Source organism: Chrysemys picta, chromosome 17 (assembly GCF_011386835.1).
Source record: "Chrysemys picta bellii isolate R12L10 chromosome 17, ASM1138683v2, whole genome shotgun sequence".
In the NCBI taxonomy this organism is placed as follows: domain Eukaryota; kingdom Metazoa; phylum Chordata; order Testudines; family Emydidae; genus Chrysemys; species Chrysemys picta.
In genome coordinates, this window is record NC_088807.1 from 25,501,793 (window position 1) to 25,521,980 (window position 20,188).

Genomic DNA, 20,188 nt, shown 5'->3' on the forward strand with positions numbered 1-20,188 from the left:
GGGGAAGTGAGAAAAGAGATTGACAGAGCCAGACGGGTACCCAGAAGTCACCTACTACAGGACAGGCCCAACAAGGACAATAACAGAACACCACTGGCCATCACATACAGCCCCCAGCTAAAACCTCTCCAGCGCATCATCAACGATCTACAACCTATCCTGGAAAACAATCCCTCACTCTCACAGACCTTGGGAGACAGGCCAGTCCTCGCCTACAGACAGCCTCCCAACCTGAAGCAAATACTCACCAGCAACTACACATCACACCACAGAAACACCAACCCAGGAACCAAACCCTATAACAAACCCCGTTGCCTTCTCTGTCCCCATATCTACTCTAGCGACACCGTCAGAGGACCCAACCACATCAGCCACACCATCAAGGACTCATTCACCTGCACATCTACCAATGTGATATATTCCATCATGTGCCACCAATGCCCCTCTGCCATGTACATTGGCCAAACCGGACAGTCTCTACATAAAAGAATAAATGGACACAGATCGGACATCAGGAATGGTAACATACAAAAGCCAGTAGAAGAACACTTCAATCTCCCTGGACATTCAATAACAGATTTAAAAGTAGCCATCCTGCAACAAAAAAACTTCAGAAACAGACTTCAAAGAGAAACTGAAGAACTAAAATTCATTTGCAAATGTAACACCATTAATTTGGGCTTGAATGGGGACTGGGAGTGGCTGGCTCATGACAGAAGCAACTTTCCCTCTCCTGGAATTGACACCTCCTCATCAATTGTTGGGAGTGGACTACATCCACCCTGATCGAATTGGCCCTGTCAACGCTGGTTCTCCACTGGTGAGGTAACTCCCTGCTCTTCACGTGTCAGTATAATAACGCCTGCATCTGTAATTCTCACTTCTTGCATCTGAAGAAGTCGGGTTTTTTACCCACAAAAGCTTATGCCCAAATAAATCCGTTAGTCTTTAAGGTGCCACCCAGGGCCGGCTCCAGGCACCAGCTTGGCAAGCAGGTGCTTGGGGCGGCCGCTCCAGAGAGGGGCGGCACGTCCAGCTGTTTGGCAGCAATTCCGCGGACGGTCCCTCACTCCCGCTCGGAGCGAAGGACCTCCCACCGAAGTGCCGCTGCAGATCACGATCGCGGCTTTTTTTTTTTTTTTTTTGAGCTGCTTGGGGCAGCCAAAACCCTGGAGCCGGCCCTGGTGCCACCGGACTCCTTGTTGTTTTTGTGGATACAGACTAACACGGCTACCCCGATACTTCTTAAAACACAGGTCACGTCCGGCCTTATAAATGATCATGTTACAATGACACTGACACTCTCTACTGCCAGGAAAAGGAATACCCCCCTCCATTGCTCACCCGGTGCTGAGATGCAGCCACCTCTGGGGGGGGGGGGGGCACCTGGGGAACAGTGGCATATAACGCCACAAGGGGACAGCTCAGACTCGGATCCAGGTTTTAAAGGTCTCTTTTATTAAAAAGGTTGCTTTTTCTTCTTTAAATTAACCCTTTAATAGAAAAACAAATTGGAAGGTTAAATTCCAGACACAGCAGGGACCCCAATTCTGTACTGGGGCCAGTACAGGGTGTACTCCCATACATAACTGTACCCCCATTCTCTGCAACCCCCCTCCCCCTTCCCCCCAGCGCAGCCCCAAAGAGGGTCTGGAGGGTGGGAACTGAACCCCCCAATTGTTCCACTATTAAACAATCAAAAAAAACCTGATCTAAATGGGGGAACACACCAAAAAAAAAAAAAAAAAAAAAAAAAAAAAGCTAAAATCCTGCTGACCCCCTCCCAGGTCAAAGTTCAAAGGTCACAATGGACAAGTCACAGGTCAGTGATGATCCCCCATGTGAGAGGGATGAAAGGTCAAAGCACAAAAGTCAACAGGTCAAGGGCCCCAAAGTCACAGTGCAAGGGTCCCATCCAAAAGGCAAAGGTCAGAGTGGGAAGGCATTTTCAGGGGTTAGAGGTCAAAGTTCCCAGCCAAAACTCAAGGGGCACAGTGGAAAGGTCAAAGGCCACAAGGGAAAGCTCACCACCAGCAGGTCAAAGGTCGCCACCAAATCTAACCAGCCACAGTAGAAAGGTGCCAACCAGAGTTCAAAGGTCACCGATGCAAAGATCCTGAGTAGGGTTCAAAGGTCACAATGGGCAGGTCAGTGTTCATAGGTCCCTGAGGAGAGGTCAAAAATCACAAGGGCGAGGTCCAACCATCCACAGCCCCGGGGCAAAGACAAGGGGCAAGGTCGCTGTTGAGAGGCCATTGCCCCAGGATCCTTGGCCAGAGGTTAAAGTTGAAAGGTCACAGCACAAAGTCCCAGGTCGACAAGGTCAAAGGTCACAACGGAAAGGTCAAAGTCCAAAGGTCCCCAGTGAAACGTGATGAGTTAAGGTCATAGTGGAAAGATCAACCGCCGAGCATTCACAGCAAAGGTCAGAGGTCACCACAGAGGCCAATGGCTAAGGATTCCAGACAAAAGGTCACAAAGGTCATAGATCTGGAAAGGTCACAGATCAAAGGTCAGAGATTCCAATGCAGAAGCCAATCGCTGAGAGTCCCAGGTGAAAGGTCAGGGGTGACACCAGAAAAGGTCGACGTTCAAAGGTCCTCCATGGAAGGTGACCACTAAAGGTCAGAACTCACAGCGGAGAGGTCAAAGTCTAAAGGTCACAAGCCACACTGGAGAGGTCAAAGCTCAAAAGGGTGACCAAAGGCTGCAAGCCGAGGTCAAAGGTTGCTGACGGGGGTCAGAGTTAAAAGGTCACGAGTGCAGGTCAGAGGCCGCCGTGGACAGGTCACACTGGAGAGGTCGTTGCCAGCAGGAGGGTCAAAGTTCAAAGGTCAACTCAGGCCACCACGCAGCTCCTGTCCCGAGCCCCCCGCAGCCCCTGGCGCCTTTTTCCCCCTCCCTGCCGGGGGGGTCCCGCCTCAGCGGCCGGAGGGGGGCTGGCCCCGCCCCGCAGGTGGGGAGGCAGGGGGATGGGCTCCCCGAGGAAGTAGCCTTCCTCCTCCGAGTCCGAGGAGGAAGAGGAGGAGGAGGAGTCGTGCCAGGGGCCGCCGCGGCCCCGGAGGTAGCGGCGCCGGTGGCTGGGGGGGAAGGCCCCCTCCGAGGCCGAATAGACCAAGCGCCGCCCCCCCCGGCCCTGCTCCTCCGGGGGGAGCCCCCCCCCAGGCTCCTCCTCCCCCACCAGGTGCAGGGCGTTGTCGGAGGAGGAGCAGGGCCGGGCGCGGGGACGGCGCCGATGCAGTTGGGCGCTGCGGGACCCCCCCGGCTCGCCCGCCACCAGGGGCTCGCGGAAGCTCACTCGGGGGGCGGCACCCCGGGGGAAGCCTCCCTCCCCCGCTGCCGCCCCCCCGCCCTCCAGGGCGGGCCCCAGGCTAAGCCGGGGGGAGACCGAGAGCTTGGAGACGGAGCTGCTGGTCCAGTCGGCCCCCTTGGCCGGGGCCAGGCCTAGCTCGGGCATGGAGTGTCGGTGGGGGACGCCGCGGTGGAAATGGGACGTGGAACCTGGGGGGAGAGAGACGGGGCGGGGGGTTAGAGACAGGAGCTGCCATGCCGCCCACCTCCCCCCCACCGCTGGGATCCCCCCCCCATCTGTGCACCCCCCGCTGCCCCCCTCCGGGATTGCTCCCCAGTCTCACCTCCTTCCTCCTCCTCCGGGGGTCGTGGGCAGGTGGAGGTGCCCCGTGAGGTGCATCCGGCCGGCTCACCCCCCTCCTCCGCCCCGGGGGTCCCGCTCCAGCTGCGCCGCCCGCCAGGGTCCGAGCCCCGGGCTGGGGCAGGGCGGCTGGCGAAGGAGACGGAGCGGGCGACAGGCGGGCGGCGGAGGGGGGCCCGGCGCCCGTCCTGGGGGCGGGGGCCGTGGAGGGCGGAGTCGCAGGAGTCTGAGGCACTGGCCTCGTCCCCCCCCAGGCTGCAGCCGCGGGAGCAGAAGATCTGCCCCCCCTTGGGGAGGAAGGGTTTGCCCAGCAGCGGCAGCCGGCAGCGGGTGCAGCAGAAGCAGGTGTCGGTGGCGTGCCAGTGCTGGCCCTCGTAGGTCATCTGGCCCTGGTTGATGCCTGCGGGGGGCAGAGATGGGGGCACAATGTCACCCAGGACTCCAGGGTTCTATTCCAGCTCTGGGAGGGGAGAGGGGGCTGGAACGGGGGGTGGGGCTGGGGCTGGGAGCCAGGACCCCTCGGTTCTATTCTGATGCCTGGGTGCTCCCTACACCCCCCGCCCCCACTTCCCGGGCACCTGCTTTCCTGCTTCATGAATCCCCGGACACCTGGGTCCCTCTGCTGCCTAGGTGCTCCCTCCTTTTCCATTGCCTGGAGGCCGGGGACCCCCTGCTGCCCGGACACCTGGGTCCTCCACTCTTTATTGTCCCCGGATACCAAGTCTCCCCACTCTCCACAGTCCCTGGATGCCATGTCCCCCTGCTGCCTAGACACTGGGGTGCCCTGCTCTCCAGGTCCCCAGACAGCAGGACCCCCTGCTACCCAGATGCCGGGGTCCCCCCGCTCTTCGTGGTCCCCAGATGCCGAGTCCCTCTGCTGCCTAGACACCAGGTCCCCCCGCTCTCCACGGTTCCCGTACACCAGGTCCCCCCACAGCCCGGTGTAGCCCATGGGGTTACTTTCCTAGCTTCCTATATTATATAATCGGTTTGATCAATTATATGATTTTGGTGTTTCCATTTCAGCAGCCATTATCTCGTTCTACTCGGCTGTACGCAAGGAACCTGCAGGCCTGTATCCTGTCTGATTAGCTAGAGTGAGTTAGCACACGTGTCTGTAATCTTTGGCCTAGATAGCTGCGGCCCACCGGTTACCCCTTGTGACTCTGAATGGGGAACCAAATGTGTTTACCCAAACTCTGGGACGGACCGGTAACCGCAAGGGCATAGAAGTAACGGCTCAGGCCAAAGGAAACGCTTTCGAGAACGAGCTAATCGAGATGAATGCGCAGGACTATGTGAGAACGTGCCAGCCCATGAAGTAAGCGTCCCCTATCCAGCTCAGATTTGAGCATGGACGGCCGGGCACAGGTTCGAATATTCTGGATACTGCCAGGACGCCGTAAGGGAGCGAAGCGCCAGACGCTCTAGAGCGGGACGACGTCTTTGGGGCGCTGTGATTCGGAGCTTTGGTTACTCGCTCGTTTGGTTGAATGGACTGAACTCGCTTCACTAATTCTGTAGCCTGATTTTGGGACAGTATCTGCTGGTCAGATCACTGGCGAGCCTATGATAAATCAGCCCCATATAATCAGGGGTTAACATCGGACGCCGGGGTCCGCCTGTTCTCCACGGTCCCCAGGTCCCCCCACTGCCCAGACGCTGGGGTCTCCCCGCTCTCCATGGCTCCCAGACACCAGCTCCCCCTGCTACCCGGACGCCGGCGTCTGCCTCTTCTCCACGGTCCCCGGACCCTGGGTCCCGCCACTTCCCAGATGCCAGGGTCCCCCCACTCTCCATGGCTCCCAGACACCAGCTCCCCCTGCTGCCTGGACGCCGGCGTCTACCTGTTCTCCACGGTCCCCACATGCTGGGTCCCCCCACTGGCCGGATGCTGAGGTAACCCCGCTCTCCACGGTCCCCAGAACCCAGGTCCCCCCGCTGCCCGTACGCCGGGGTCCCCCCGCTCTCCACGGTCCCCAGACCCCGGGCCCCCCCACTCTCCACGGTCCCCAGACCCCAGCTCCCCTCGCTGCCCGGACGCCAGGGTCCCCCCGCTCTCCACGGTCCCCAGACCCCGGGTCCCCCCGTTGCCCGGACACTGGGGCCCCCCTGCTCTCCACAGTCTCCAGACCCTGGGTCCCCCCGCTGCCCGGACGCCGGGGTCCCCCCGCTCTCCACAGTCTCCAGACCCCGGGTCCCCCCGCTGCCCGGACGCCGGGGTCCCCCCGCTCTCCACGGTCCCCAGACCCCAGCTCCCCCCGCTGCCTGGACGCCAGGGTCCCCCCCGCTCTCCACGGTCCCCAGACCCCGGGTCCCCCCGCTGCCCAGACGCCAGGGTCCCCCCCGCTCTCCACGGTCCCCAGACCCCGGGTCCCCCCGCTGCCCGGACCCCGGGTCCCCCCCGCTCTCCACGGTCCCCAGACCCCGGGTCCCCCCGCTGCCCGGACGACGGGGTCCCCCCGCTCTCCAGACCCCGGGTCCCCCCACTCTCCACGGTCCCCAGACCCCGGGTCCCCTCACTGCCCAGACGCCAGGGTCTCCCCGCTCTCCACGGTCCCCAGACCCTGGGTCCCCCCGCTGCCCGGACGCCGGGGTCCCCCTACCGATGGGCTCCCCGCAGGCGTCGCAGTACTCGGCGTAGAGGGCCTGGTAGCAGCGGCAGCAGTAGGGGCGGCTCTGACGCATGACGTAACGCTGCCCGCCCAGCGCCTCCTCGCACTCGAAGCAGCAGAAATGGCGCATGTGCCAGTGACGGCCCTCGGCCTCCGTGCACTCGTCGGCGAAGATGATCTGGAGGGAGATGGAGGCACGTCCCTCTGACCCCCTGTGGGGACCCCCTCAGATTCCCCCCCAGGCCACCCTCCCGGACCCCACAATCCCAACCACAGAGAACCCGTCTGGACCATCAGATCCCCCCCACCGACCCCCTGATCCCCCCCACCACGCTCCTGCCCCCTGCAGAGCCCCACCGCCGGCCCCCCGCCCTCACCTCGTCACAGGCCTGGCAGCGGGGTTTGAGGTGCTCGGCGTGGTGCCGCCCGCAGTAGATCTTCCCCTCCTGGTAGAAGTAGATGAGATCCACCAGCAGCTCCTGGCAGGTCGTGCACTGGAAGCACTGGGGGTGCCAGCAGGCCCCGTGCCCCGCCCGGCTGGCAAACACCGCGATGTCCCCGCCACGGATCTGCTTCCCGCACTGCCCCGCAGAGAGAGAGAGAGAGACCGGTCACAGGGAGCCAGGCACCTGGCCTGTCCCCTCTGGGGGGCGCCGGCTCCCATCGGCCCCAGGGCAGGGATTGGCTGGCTCAGGGGGGGTGGGGAGTGGGGCAGGGGCCTGTCCCCTCTGGGGGGCGCCGGCTCCCACCAGCCCCAGGGCAGGGACTGGCTGGCTCAGGGGGCCGGGGAATGGGGCAGGGGCCTGTCCCCTCTGGGGGGCGCCGTCTCCCATCTGGCCCCAGGGCAGGGGGCTGGCTAGCGTGGGGGGCAGGGAACAGGGTAGGAGACTGACAGATGCTGCAATGCCCCCTCTGGCCTGTAGGTGTCACTGCTCAGCTACTCGCTGACTGGTGCCTCCAAGGGCAGGGGGAGGGGAGCCGAGCTCTGGGCGGGGCTTTGGGCGCAGGCCCCGCCCCTCCTCACCCGACAGATGAGACTGGGCAGCATGGCCGGGACTGAGTGATCAGCATGGGATCAGAGCTGCCGGGACGTTAGCCAGAGAGAGAACCCAGCCGTCCGGGCTCCCAGCCCCCCCCTGCTCTAACCACTAGCGCCCACTCCCCTCCCAGAGCCAGGGAGAGAACCCAGGCGTCCGGGCTCCCAGCCCCCCCCGGCTGCTCTAACCACTAGCCCCCACTCCCCTCCCAGAGCCAGAGAGAGAACCCAGGCGTCCGGGCTCCCAGCCCCCCCCGGCTGCTCTAACCACTAGCCCCCACTCCCCTCCCAGAGCCAGAGAGAGAACCCAGGAGTCCTGGCTCCCAGCCCCCCCTGCTCTAACCACTAGACCCCACTCCCCTCCCAGAACTCCCAATCAGCACCCACAACTCCCTGCCTGGCCGAGGGTGGCGTCCCGGCTCCCACAATGCTTTGCACAGCCCACGGGGGTGGGTTTTTGCTCCCAAAATCCCACTGGGGTAGTGGAGTGGGAGGGGCGAGAGGGGGCACAGGCGGGGGGGGCGTGCTGGGTACCTGCTCACAGATGGCACCAGTAATGGTGACCGGGAACAGCCGGACCATCCCCCGCCCGAGATTCTCCCGCTTCCGCTGCTGGGAGAAAAGCTTCAGCTCCTTCTTCTCTTCCTCCTCCAGAGGGCTGCAGTACTGAGCCTGGGACACGGAGACCAACTGAGCCAGCTCCAAAATACAGCCAGCTCTGGGGTGGGGCAGCCGGGGAACAGCCGCACATAACGGCGCATGGGGACGGCTCGGCCGGCGCTGAGATGCAGCCAGCTCTGGGGTGGGGCAGCTGGGGAACAGCCGCAGAGACACCACAGACCAGTCTGGGGCGGGAAGAGAGACCAAGGGAGGCCGACTGGAATCCCTTGAACTGGGATTTGGCCCGGATGCCGGGGTTCGCTCCTGGTCTCTTGGGGGAAAATATGCCAGGGGAACTTTTAGATCAGGATCTCGTTTAGGGCCGCCTCCTGCCGCACGGAGCCGGCCTGCCAGAGGAGGTGCCCCCCCGCCCAGCCCCCCAGAGCCTGGCCCCTCACCTCGCTGTCGTGGGGGGGCAGCTGGTGCAGGAGCTGGCGGATCCGGTACCGCTCTCCAGGACTGTTCACATAGGGCACCTTGTCCTCAGGGAGGCAGCTGAAAAACTGATACACCTGGCGTGGGGAGAAGGGCGGGGGGGGGGGGGGGGGCGTGAGAGGTGTCAGGCCCAGGGGGCGTGGCCTGGCCACCCCAAGGGGTGGAGTCACAGAGCAGGGTTGGGGCTGGGATGGCCACAGGGGGAGGAGCTGGAAGGGCGGCGCCGTGCCTTCGATTCCCCCCGCCCCCCCCGTAGGTTATCTCTGGCCCCTATGCGGGCGTGGCTTCGGCCCCCTTGGGGGTGGGTCTAGGATCCCAATGGGGGGCGGTGTCCATGTACCTATGTGGGCGTGGCTTCCACCTCCAGGAATAAAGGGGTGGGGCTATGGGACACCTCACTACAGGAGGCGGGGCTACGACCACAGGGGTGGGGCATGAGACAGGGCTTTGAGTACAGGGGCGGGGCTCTCCCAGGGGGTGGGGGTCACCAGGGGGCGGGGCTTTGGGACCCCCAGGGGGCAGGGCTCACCTGCTCCGGCTTGAGGCCGGGCGGCACCCAGGCGTACTCCTCGGAGGCGCAGCCCGAGTCGTCGTCGGAGATCGAGTGGCGCTGGAAGTCCGAGATGAGCCGGCACATCATGCGCTCCAGGTCGACGGGCACCGCCCGCACTGCGTGCTCCTCCCGAGGGCACTTGCAGTGCTGGCAGATCTTCCTGGGGGCGGGGAGACCCTACAATAACACACCGCCCCCCCAGAGAGACCCTACAATAATGCACCGCCCCCCCGAGAGACCCTACAATAATACACCAGCCCCACCCCCAGAGAGACCCTACAATAACACACCGCCCCCCCGAGAGATCCTACAATAATGCACCGCCCCCCCCCGAGAGACCCTACAATAATACACCAGCCCCACCCCCGGAGAGACCCTACAATAACGCACTGCCCCCCCCCCAGAGAAACCCCACAACAATGCAGTGCCCACCCCCAGGGAGACCCTACAATAACACACCAGCCCCCCCCCCCCGGAGAGACCCCACAACAATGCACTGCCCACCCCCAGGGAGACCCTACAATAACACACCAGCCCCCCCCCCGGAGAGACCCTACAATAATACACCAGCCCCACCCCGAGAGAGACCCTACAATAATGCACCGCCCCCCCCGAGAGACCCTACAATAATACACCAGCCCCACCCCCAGAGAGACCCTACAATAACACACCGCCCCCCCGAGAGAGACCCTACAATAATGCATCGCCCCCCCAGAGAGACCCTAGAATAACACACCGCCCCCACAGAGAGACCCTACAATAATACACCAGCCCCACCCCCAGAGATACCCCACAACAATGCACTGCCCATCCACAGAGAGACCCTACAATAACACATGCCCCCCCCAGAGAGACCCGACAATAACACACGCCCCCCTTCGCCCTGGGAGAGACCCTACAATAAACACACTGAAGCAGAGGGTGACTCCTGGAGGACCAGGAGTGGGGCTGTAGGCTGGGCATGGGTGGGGGAGGGGGTCGGGGAGGAGTGTCTTGGGGAAGGGGTCACAGGGAGGGAGAGCGTCCCTAGGGTCTCTTCCCCCCATGCAGCAGGTGCAGAGTCTCCTTCAGCCCATTAACCCCAATGGCCTGGGCCTCACAGCGCTACTGGGCTGGAAACGGGGCCCAGCTTGTCTGAGTCCCCCCCCGGGCACCAGGCCAGGCCCTTTGCTGCCTCATGGGGGGGGGGGAAGTGGGGAGTGCGGGGGGTGCTGGGGGTGAGCGGGGTGGGATGGGCAGGATGCTGGGGGCAGCTGCGATGGGCAGAGGGGTGGGTGCCGGGGAGCAGAGGGGTGGGTGCCGGGGGGGCAGCGGGGTGCTGGGAGGCAGAGGGGTGGGTGCCGGGGGGGCAGCAGGCCAGCGCAGGGTCCCTACCTCCATCCGTGCACCAGGAAGCCGGGGCACTGGTCCCCACACGTGTGGCACGGCTGCCCCCGGTCGGGGTCGGCATCTTCGGGCGGCTGCGGGGCGCAGACACAGAGCGTCACCACCCGCCACGGCCCCCCCACCCTGAAACTGTGGGGTCTGGTGGTTAGAGCAGGGGAGTGGGTCTGGGAGCCAGGACTCCTGGGTCCCATCGCCGGCTCTGGGCGGGGCGGGGGTGTTTCTCCAGCCCCATGGCCACGCGCCCCGTCTCTGAGCTGCCAAGGCAGAGGCCGGAGCCCCCCCAAACCCTGCCGGGGGGGCAGGTCTGGGGCAGGGACAGGAGCCACCACCCCTGCACCCAGGGCATTGTGGGAGTCCAGACCCCAACCAGGGCGCCCCAGGGCATTGTGGGTGAAAATCTCGCCAACCAGGGCGCCCCAGGGATTGTGGGATCCCAGACGCCAACCAGGGCCCCCCAGGGCATTGTGGGAGTAAAACCCACCACCAAACCCAGCACCCCAGGGGATTGTGGGAGCCGAGCCACCAACCTCAGCCATGCAGGGGGCTCGTGGGAGCCGCGGTGCCGGGCCACCTGGGTCCCGCTGGGGCTTGTGGGAGCTCAGACGCCAACCGCGCCGGCCCAGGGCATTGTGGGAGGCGACAGCCGCCCCGCACGCCAGGACCTGCCCCGGCTCGGCTCAGCGGAGCGTGACGCACGCCGAGAGCTGGGCGGTGGCCAAGGGAGGGGGGCAGAGAGCGGTAGGGGCCGGGGGTTTAACTGGGCGTGTGTAATTGGGGGGTACGGGGGGGACCCACCCCTTCCCCTTGGGGAAGGTCACGTCAAGGGGAGACCAAATATGGGGGAGTCGTGCCGAGGAACCCACCCCCTATGCCAGAGGTGGGGTGGGTCGGGGCAGTGCCCGGCCTGGCAGAGGAGACGAGCCGGGGAAGGGGGTGAATGAGAGAAAGACCGTGGCCCCCTTGACCCTAATCACACCTCAGCAACCCGCCCCCCCACACCCCACAGCAACCCCTGCTGGGAGAGGCCGGCACTGGAGTAGCCGGGAGCTCCCCCCACAACCTGCGCTCCTGCCCCGCTCCCCACAGCAATCCTGTGCCCCTTCTCCAGCCCCCCACCGTCCCTCCCCACTCCGGGTCCCCATACACAGCCCCCCAACCTCCCCCTCCTGTCCCACGGCCTCTAAGTCAGGACCCCTTTCCCCGGCACAGTGCCCCCAAGCACTGCCCCTCCCAACTCAAGGGCCCCCAAGACACAGATCCCCATCGTCATCCCCTCTGCCCCCCATTCAGGAAATCCTCTCCCCCCACAGCCCCATCTCCCCCCACGTCCTGTCCCCCTGCCCTCAGACACAGCCCCCTGGCACTCCCTACACAGCTCCCCGTTCCCCCCTCCCCCTCCTCGGCCTCCCCCAAACATGCACAGACCCCCCTTTCCTCCCCCACAGCCCCCGCTGTAACTACACGGCCCCCTCCCCCTCCCCACACAGCCCCCTCCCCACACCCCTCGCCAGGGGATTGACCCCAAAGCCGCATTAAACCCGACCCCTTAATACCACCAGCGAGTTAATCCTGACCCAGATGAGAGACAATCCCCACCCCCAACATCGGGGAGGTGGCGCTGGTGGCTGAAGCAGCCTGGATTATTCCCCACCCCCCCAGCTGTAATTCCATCCATGAGGGGTACATTTAATAACCCCCCCCCATTACCTCCACTCAACTGTCCCCCTGGAGAGCTAGAAGCGCCTGGGGGGGTCTGATTGGGGTGATGGAGGCGGGATACCGGGGTAGACGGGCCCCTGGGTCCGGCCGGGGGCGAGGGAGGCGGGACGCCGGGGCAGACGAGCCCCTGGGTCCGGCCGGGGGCGAGGGAGGCGGGACGCCGGGGTAGACGGGCCCCTGGGTCCGGCCGGGGGCGAGGGAGGCGGGACGCCGGGGTAGACGGGCCCCTGGGTCCGGCCGGGGGCGAGGGAGGCGGGACGCCGGGGTAGACGGGCCCCTGGGTCCGGCCGGGGGCGAGGGAGGCGGGACGCCGGGGTAGACGGGCCCCTGGGTCCGGCCGGGGGCGAGGGAGGCGGGACGCCGGGGTAGACGGGCCCCTGGGTCCGGCCGGGGGCGAGGGAGGCGGGACGCCGGGGTAGACGGGCCCCTGGGTCCGGCCGGGGGCGAGGGAGGCGGGACGCCGGGGTAGACGGGCCCCTGGGTCCGGCCGGGGGCGAGGGAGGCGGGATCCCGGGGTAGACGGGCCCCTGGGTCCGGCCGGGGGCGAGGGAGGCGGGATGCCGGGGTAGAGGGGCCCCTGGGTCCGGCCGGGGGCGATGGAGGCGGGATGCCGGGGTAGAGGGGCCCCTGGGTCCGGCCGGGGGCGATGGAGGCGGGAAGCCGGGGCAGAGGGGCCCCTGGGTCCGGCCGGGGGCGATGGAGGCGGGAAGCCGGGGCAGAGGGGCCCCTGGGTCCGGCCGGCGGGGATGGAGGCGGGATGCCGGGGCAGACGGGCCCCTGGGTCCGGCCGGGGGCGAGGGAGGCGGGATGCCGGGGTAGAGGGGCCCCTGGGTCCGGCCGGGGCGATGGAGGCGGGATGCCGGGGTAGAGGGGCCCCTGGGTCCGGCCGGGGCGAGGGAGGCGGGATGCCGGGGTAGACGGGCCCCTGGGTCCGGCCGGGGGCGAGGGAGGCGGGACGCCGGGGCAGACGGGCCCCTGGGTCTGGCCGGGGGAGAGGGAGGCGGGACGCCGGGGCAGACGGGCCCCTGGGTCCGGCCGGGGGAGAGGGAGGCGGGACGCCGGGGCAGACGGGCCCCTGGGTCCGGCCGGGGGCGATGGAGGCGGGAAGCCGGGGCAGAGGGGCCCCTGGGTCCGGCCGGGGCGATGGAGCCGGGACGCCGGGGCAGACGGGCCCCTGGGTCCGGCCGGCGGGGATGGAGGCGGGACGCCGGGGTAGACGGGCCCCTGGGTCCGGCCGGCGGGGATGGAGGCGGGACGCCGGGGTAGACGGGCCCCTGGGTCCGGCCGGCGGGGATGGAGGCGGGACGCCGGGGTAGAGGGGCCCCTGGGTCCGGCCGGGGGCGATGGAGGCGGGACGCCGGGGTAGACGGGCCCCTGGGTCCGGCCGGGGGCGAGGGAGGCGGGACGCCGGGGTAGACGGGCCCCTGGGTCCGGGGCGAGGGAGGCGGGACGCCGGGGTAGACGGGCCCCTGGGTCCGGCCGGGGGCGAGGGAGGCGGGAAGCCGGGGCAGACGGGCCCCTGGGTCCGGCCGGGGGCGAGGGAGGCGGGACGCCGGGGTAGACGGGCCCCTGGTCCGGCCGGGGGCGAGGGAGGCGGGACGCCGGGCAGACGGGCCCCTGGGTCCGGCCGGGGGCGAGGGAGGCGGGACGCCGGGGCAGACGGGCCCCTGGGTCCGGCCGGGGGCGAGGGAGGCGGGACGCCGGGGTAGACGGGCCCCTGGGTCCGGCCGGGGGCGATGGAAGCGGGAAGCCGGGGTATACGGGGGTCTGACGAGGGGCAGCAGAGTGGGAAGTGGGGCAATCGTAACCAGGAGTCGCCCTGCCCCATGTAGGGCAGGTGCCACAGCTGGTTTGCCCTAGAGGAGGGAAACTGAGTCAGCCAGCTGGGTCAGCTGGTAACATCCCCTGGGGGGAGGGGAGAAAACTCCCCACCTGTCAACAGCAAAACAATCAGCTCCCCAGTGCCGGCCTGTGCCCCCAGCCCCCTGAACTCCTGCCCCACGGCGCCCCCCAGCGCCCGGCCCTGACTGCCAGCCAGGGGACAGCGACCACCCCAGCCCCCTGCCCTCACCCACCCTCCTGCCCCACGGCGCCCCCCAGGGCCCGGCCCTGACTGCCAGGGACAGTGACCCCCCCAGCCCCCTGCCCTCCCCCACCCTCCTGCCCCACGGCGCCCCCCAGGGCCCGGCCCTGACTGCCAGGGGACAGTGACCCCCCCAGCCCCCTGCCCTCCCCCACCCTCCTGCCCCACGGTGCCCCCCAGCGCCCGGCCCTGACTGCCAGGGGACAGCGACCCCCCCCAGCCCCCTGCCCTCACCCACCCTCCTGCCCCACGGTGCCCCCCAGCGCCCGGCCCTGACTGCCAGGGGACAGCGACCCCCCCAGCCCCCTGCCCCTCCCCACCCTCCTGCCCCACGGTGCCCCCCAGCGCCGGCCTGACTGCCAGGGGACAGCGACCCCCCCAGCCCCCTGCCCTCACCCACCCTCCTGCCCCACGGTGCCTCCCAGCGCCCGGCCCTGACTGCCAGGGGACAGCGACACCCCCCCGAGCCACCCGCAGCACGGCGCCCCCCCCGTTCTCCCCTCCCCACGCTGTGCGGGGGGGGGGGGGCAGCCCACCCCCGACCGTCCCCGAGACCCCCCCCAGCACTCACGGGGCGGGAGGAGCGTCGGCGCCGAGACCCCCGAGTGAACATCGTCTGGTGACGGCACCGGCACCGCGCCCCCCCCCCCCCAGCTCCTCCCCCGTCCCCCCCCGTCACGCTCCTCCTTCGCCCCCCCCCCCCCCCGCAGCTCCTCTCCCGGGCCCCCCCGCCACGCTCCTCCTTTGCCCCCCCCGCAGCTCCTCCCCCGGCCCCCCCCACCGCGCTCCTCCCCCGCCCCCCCGTCACGCTCCTCCTTCGCCCCCCCCGCAGCTCCTCCCCCGGCCCCCCCCGCCACGCTCCTCCTTTGCCCCCCCCCGCAGCTCCTCTCCCGGGCCCCCCCGTCACGCTCCTCCTTCGCCCCCCCCGCAGCTCCTCCCCCGGCCCCCCCGCCACGCTCCTCCTTTGCCCCCCCCCGCAGCTCCTCTCCCGGGCCCCCCCGCCACGCTCCTCCTTTGCCCCCCCCGCAGCTCTCCCCCGGCCCCCCCCACCGCGCTCCTCCCCCGCCCCCCCCGTCACGCTCCTCCTTCGCCCCCCCCGCAGCTCCTCCCCCGGCCCCCCCGCCACGCTCCTCCTTCGCCCCCCCCGCAGCTCCTCCCCCGGCCCCCCCCGTCACGCTCCTCCTTCGCCCCCCCCCGCAGCTGCTCCCCCCCCGCCACGCTCCTCCCCCGGCCCCCCCGTCACGCTCCTCCTTTGCCCCGCCCGCAGCTGCTCCCCCCCCGCCACGCTCCTCCCCTGGCCCCCCGTCACGCTCCTCCTTCGCCCCCCCCCATCGCAGCTCCTCTCCCGCCCCCCCCCCACGCTCCACCCACCCCCCAGCTCCTCCTCCGGCCCAGACCCCTCCCGCTGCTCCTCCCCTTGGAGCTCCCCACAAGCTCCTCCCCCGTCCTCACGCTCCACCTCCGGCCCCTCCCACACCGCTCCTCCCCCTAACCACCCCCCCCCCAGCTTCCTCCCCCGGGCCCCCTCCCTCCCCCCATCGCTTCTCCCGCCCCAGCGGCCCCCCGTCCCTGGTAACATTGGTCCTATAACAGGTGCCCTTGGCCACCTGCAGCCCCCAGACCCTCCATAGTTCTCCCCTCGCCCCCATTCCGACCCACAGCCCCCCGCGAGCCCAGTGCCCCCCCTACAAACACCAGGACTCCTGGGTTCTCTGCCTGGCTCTGGGAGGGGAGTGGGGGCTGGTGGTTAGAGCAGGGGGGGCTAGGAGCCAGGACTCCTGGGTTCTCTCCCCGGCTCTGGGAGGGGAGTGGGGGCTGATGGTTAGAGCAGGGGGGAGCTGGGAGCCAGGACTCCTGGGTTCTCTCCCCGGCTCTGGGAGGGCAGTGGGGGCTGGTGGTTAGAGCAGGGGGGGGCTGGGAGCCAGGACTCCTGGGTTCTCTCCCCGGCTCTGGGAGGGCAGTGGGGGCTGGTAGGTTAGAGCAGGGGGGGCTGGGAGCCAGGACTCCTGGGTTCTCTGCCTGGCTCTGGGAGGGGAGTGGGGGCTGGTGGTTAGAGCTGGGGGGGCTGGGAGCCAGGACTCCTGGGTTCTCTCCCCGGCTCTGGGAGGGCAGTGGGGGCTGGTAGGTTAGAGCAGGGGGGGCTGGGAGCCAGGACTCCTGGGTTCTCTGCCTGGCTCTGGAGGGAGTGGGGGCTGGTGGTTAGAGCTGGGGGGGCTGGGAGCCAGGACTCCTGGGTTCGCTCCCCGGCTCTGGGAGGGCAGTGGGGGCCAGTGGTTAGAGCAGGGGGGGCTGGGAGCCAGGACTCCTGGGTTCGCTCCCCGGCTCTGGGAGGGCAGTGGGGGCCAGTGGTTAGAGCAGGGGGGGCTGGGAGCCAGGACTCCTGGGTTCGCTCCCCGGCTCTGGGAGGGGAGTGGGGGCTGGTGGTTAGAGCAGGGGGGGTGGGAGCCAGGACTCCTGGGTTCTCTGCCTGGCTCTGGGAGGGGAGTGGGGGCTGGTGGTTAGAGCTGGGGGGGCTGGGAGCCAGGACTCCTGGGTTCTCTCCCCGGCTCTGGGAGGGGAGTGGGGGCTGGTGGTTAGAGCGGGGGGGCTGGGAGCCAGGACTCCTGGGTTCTCTCCCCGGCTCTGGAGGGCAGTGGGGGCCAGTGGTTAGAGCGGGGGGCCGGAGCTAGGCGCCGGGTCTCCCTGTATTTCTGGCTGGAGGGGGATTAGTGCTGACCTGGCCTGTGTGCCTGAAATGAGTGTTCTGCATCTCAGCCCCATTCCTCCCAAGGGGGGTGACTTCGGAGCCGGGGGCAGGGCTGGGGGGCTGGGATATAGAACCCAGGCATCCGGGGCTCAGCCTCTGGGCCCGTCCCTCCCCCGGCTGCACCACGGGCCCTTCCCTCCCCCCCAGCCCTGTAGCGCCTGGTCTTATCTGTGGGCCTGGGCGGCTCCGTTATGGGTGGGGCTGGCGAGAGGGGGCCCAGGCCGCCTCTCGGGGGTGTCAGTTAGTGCTGGTTGTTCGTCCTCAGTGCAGGACAACAGGTAACGGGGTCATCGGGGGGGGCATGAGGGGGTCAGTGGGGGAGCATGGGGGTGGGGGACTCAGCTGGGGGGGCGGTTAGGAGGAAGGGGAGGCTGAGGAGGGCACGCTTTGGGGGGAGGCAATGAACCCTGGACGGGTTGGGGGGTTTCTGCTGGGGGGGGCCCAGCCAGCCTGGGGCCGTCAGCAGCCCGGAGACACCATACCTCAGCCCCATGGCTTCACCCCTCGAGCATGTTAGGGGGTCCTGCCTCTCGAGGGGGCACCGGCTCTGATCTGGCCCCATGGCAAGGAGGGGGCTGGCTCGGGGGGGGGCAGAGAATGGGGCCTGGACGGTGCTGCCCCCATAAAATCCCATGGGCATTTGGGGCGTCATTCTTCTAGGGCCTCCCCTCTGCCCCCGTCCATCCATCACCCCCCCACACCGCAAACCCACCCATCCCCCACAGCTGTGTTGGGTGGGCCCCCCCCCCGGCTCTTATCAGCCTCCAACAGACACAGCCCCACCCTGCCACCCTTCTCCGGGGTGTCCGACTGTCACACCACCTCACACTCAGTCCATAGAGACTGACGGGACGTGGACGGAGACGGGTCCCGTCCACCCACCCTCCAATCACGCTCGTTGGATGGTCCCCTCCCCACCTGTCCCCCTATTGTTACTCCTCTGGGACGGGGGTGGGGATCAGTCATTCGGGAGGAGTCTCCGGGGGGGGGGCACTCGGGAGGCTGGTCTGCTGGAAGGGGTCGATTTCTGCCCGCTTGGATCTATTGGCAGACAGGTGCCTACTGGTGTGGCTGTACTGAGCCAAGGTGTCTCCCCCGCTTCCCATTTTCAGATTTGCCACAGGGGCCAATTCGGCCAACAGGCCAATCACATGCTTCAGGGCTCCCCAGGGTCAGGAAGGAAGTTCTCCACCACCGCCGTACCCCTCCAGGCACAACTGGCCAGCTGTATCTGCATGTTCCCCTCTCCCCCGAAGAGCTGGGAGGGGGTGGCGTGCTGCGGGTGGGCGTCCCGGATGCCTGGGTTCTTCATGCCCTTTCTCTCTCCCGGCAGCACCGCAATCCGGCACGATGGCTTCCTTCCTCCAGCGTTGCCCCTTCCTGACCCGGGACCCCAGCGTCTTCTTGCTCAAAGCTCGCCCGCTCCTGGTGAGCAGCGCCCAGCGATGTCCTGTCATGGTAGCCCGGACCCTCATGGGCTCCTCCCCAGACCTGCAGAGGGGGACAGACAACCCCATCCCACTTGGTAAGCAGTGGGCGGGGCTGGGAGCCAGGACTCCTGGGTTCTCTCCCTGGCTCTGGGAGGGGAGTGGGGTCTAGTGGTTAGAGCAGGGGGAGGAGGGGCTGGGAGCCAGGACTCCTGGGTTCCCCATCCCTTTCACTTGGCTGTCTCTCCCCAGCAGTAGGATCTGTCCCCCAGGAGTCGGGGCCCCCAGAAGCAGCCTCCACCCCTTCCCAGACCCACTGCCCCTTCATGGAGTCGGAGGTGTGGGGCGGACGGAGCCGGATCGTTCAGCGCGCCGGGCCAGAGGTGCAGGAGGATGTGAAGGTCTACAGGGCAGGTGAGGACTGCTCTGACCTGGTCGGAGAACCCAGGAGTCCTGGTTCCCAGCCCCTCCCCTGCTCTAACCACTAGACCCCACTCCCCTCTCAGAGCCCGGGAGAGAACCCAGGTGTCCTGGCTCCCAGCCCCCCCTGCTCTAACCCACTCACCCCCCATCTCTGTACCCCTCCAGACCCCCTCAGCTCTCTGCTCCTCGAGGTCCAGTCCAGCCTCCGGAAGAAATTCCTGGGCCGTGACGGGCTGGGGCCCGATGCCCGCTCCTCCCCACCCACCTGCTCCAGGACAACATGCCAGGTGAGGCCTGATATCGGGTGACATAGAATCATAGAATATCAGGGTGGGAAGGGACCTCAGGAGGTATCTAGTCCCACCCCCTGCTCAAAGCAGGACCAACCCCAACTCAATCATCCCAGCCAGGGCTTTGTCAAGCCGGGCCTTAAAAACCTCCAAGGAAGGAGATTCCACCACCTCCCTAGGGAACCCACCATTCCAGTGCTTCACCACCCTCCGAGTGAACCAACCTAGACCTCCCCCACTGCAACGTGAGACCATCGCTCCTTGTTCTGTCATCTGCCACCACTGAGAACAGCCGAGCTCCATCCTCTTTGGAACCCCCCTCAGGTAGTTGAAGGCTGCTATCAAATCATAGATTCATAGATTCATAGACTTTAAGGTCAGAAGGGACCATTATGATCATCTGGTCTGACCCCCTGCACGAGGTCAGAAGGGACCATTATGATCATCTGGTCTGACCCCCTGCACGCTGCAGGCCATAAAACCGTCCCTACCCCTTCCCTGGACTCTGCTGCTGAAGTCCCCAATCCTGTTATTAGTGACCTCAATCGGCAGAGACCCTCCTGCTAGAGATCCCTGCCCCATGCTGCGGAGGAAGGCGAAAACCCTCCAGAGGCTCAGCCAATCTGCCCTGGAGGAAAATTCCTTCCCGACCCCAAATGTGGCGATCAGTAAGACCCCGAGCATATAGGCAAGAGTCTCCAGCCTGACCCCTTTTAGTCATTATGCTATTTACCCACCATTGCTTGGCTTTCCTTGACTACTATGTTTTACCATTAAACCATTCCCTCCATAAACTTATCTAACTTAATCTTAAAACCAGACAGGTCCGTCGCCCCCACCGTTTCCCTCGGTAGGCCGTTCCAATATTTCACCCCTCTGACGGTCAGAAACCTTCGTCTAATTTCAAGCCTGAACTTCCCCACGGCCAGTTTATATCCATTCGTTCTCGTATCCACGTTAGTACTAAGCTGGAATAATTCATCTCCCTCCCTTGTATTAATCCCTCTAATATATTTAAAGATAGCAATCATATCCCCCCTCAGCCTTCGCTTTGTCAGACTAAACAACCCAAGCTCCTCTAGTCTCCTTTCGTACGACAGCTTTTCCATTCCTCTGATCATCCTAGTGGCCCTTCTCTGCACCCGTTCCAGTTTGAGTTCATC

The 20,188-nt window shown here is 66.5% G+C and overlaps 2 protein-coding genes across 7 annotated transcripts; one reads left to right on the plus strand and one right to left on the minus strand.

Annotated features, from left to right (window-relative positions):
- Positions 1-1,435: 1,435 nt before the first annotated feature.
- On the minus strand, positions 1,436-16,975 carry LOC101953172 (prickle planar cell polarity protein 3). Of its 4 annotated transcripts, none has more exons than XM_065571204.1 (9): positions 16,861-16,975; positions 10,326-10,411; positions 8,928-9,111; positions 8,362-8,475; positions 7,838-7,975; positions 6,645-6,848; positions 6,259-6,445; positions 3,636-4,052; positions 1,436-3,501 (listed from the first exon to the last, which is right to left on the minus strand). In XM_065571204.1, exons 1-9 carry the CDS (start codon positions 16,897-16,899, stop codon positions 2,840-2,842), a joined length of 2,031 nt encoding a protein of 676 aa, XP_065427276.1. In that variant the 5' UTR covers positions 16,900-16,975; the 3' UTR covers positions 1,436-2,839. The 4 variants fall into 4 exon arrangements, with proteins under 4 accessions (XP_065427276.1, XP_065427277.1, XP_065427275.1 ...); XM_065571205.1 differs by having other exon boundaries at positions 16,856-16,917; XM_065571203.1 differs by lacking the exon at positions 16,861-16,975 and adding an exon at positions 14,711-14,831.
- Positions 16,976-17,011: 36 nt separating this feature from the next.
- On the plus strand, positions 17,012-19,128 carry LOC135976278 (5-aminolevulinate synthase, erythroid-specific, mitochondrial-like). Of its 3 annotated transcripts, none has more exons than XM_065571242.1 (4): positions 17,012-17,163; positions 18,219-18,410; positions 18,568-18,726; positions 18,901-19,128. In XM_065571242.1, the coding sequence occupies exons 2-4, from the start codon at positions 18,236-18,238 to the stop codon at positions 19,041-19,043; spliced, it is 477 nt and encodes a 158-aa protein (XP_065427314.1). In that variant the 5' UTR covers positions 17,012-17,163; positions 18,219-18,235; the 3' UTR covers positions 19,044-19,128. The 3 variants fall into 3 exon arrangements, with proteins under 3 accessions (XP_065427314.1, XP_065427312.1, XP_065427313.1); XM_065571240.1 differs by having other exon boundaries at positions 18,565-18,726; positions 18,901-19,073; XM_065571241.1 differs by lacking the exon at positions 17,012-17,163 and adding an exon at positions 17,279-17,940 and having other exon boundaries at positions 18,565-18,726; positions 18,901-19,084.
- The last annotated feature ends 1,060 nt before the right edge of the window (positions 19,129-20,188 follow it).

Coding starts and splice junctions, on each gene's coding strand:
- LOC101953172 (XM_065571203.1), bottom strand. CDS start 14,752: ATGTTCACTCGGGGGTCTCGGCGCCGACGCTCCTCCCGCCCC. Junction 9,112..10,325: donor TTCCTGGTGCACGGATGGAG/GTAGGGACCCTG, acceptor CCCCGCCCCCAG/GAAGATCTGCCAGCACTGCA. Junction 6,446..6,644: donor GCTGCCAGGCCTGTGACGAG/GTGAGGGCGGGG, acceptor ATCTCCCTCCAG/ATCATCTTCGCCGACGAGTG.
- LOC135976278 (XM_065571240.1), top strand. CDS start 18,236: ATGGCTTCCTTCCTCCAGCGTTGCCCCTTCCTGACCCGGGACCCCAGC. Junction 18,411..18,564: donor AGACAACCCCATCCCACTTG/GTAAGCAGTGGG, acceptor GTCTCTCCCCAG/CAGTAGGATCTGTCCCCCAG. Junction 18,727..18,900: donor TGTGAAGGTCTACAGGGCAG/GTGAGGACTGCT, acceptor GTACCCCTCCAG/ACCCCCTCAGCTCTCTGCTC.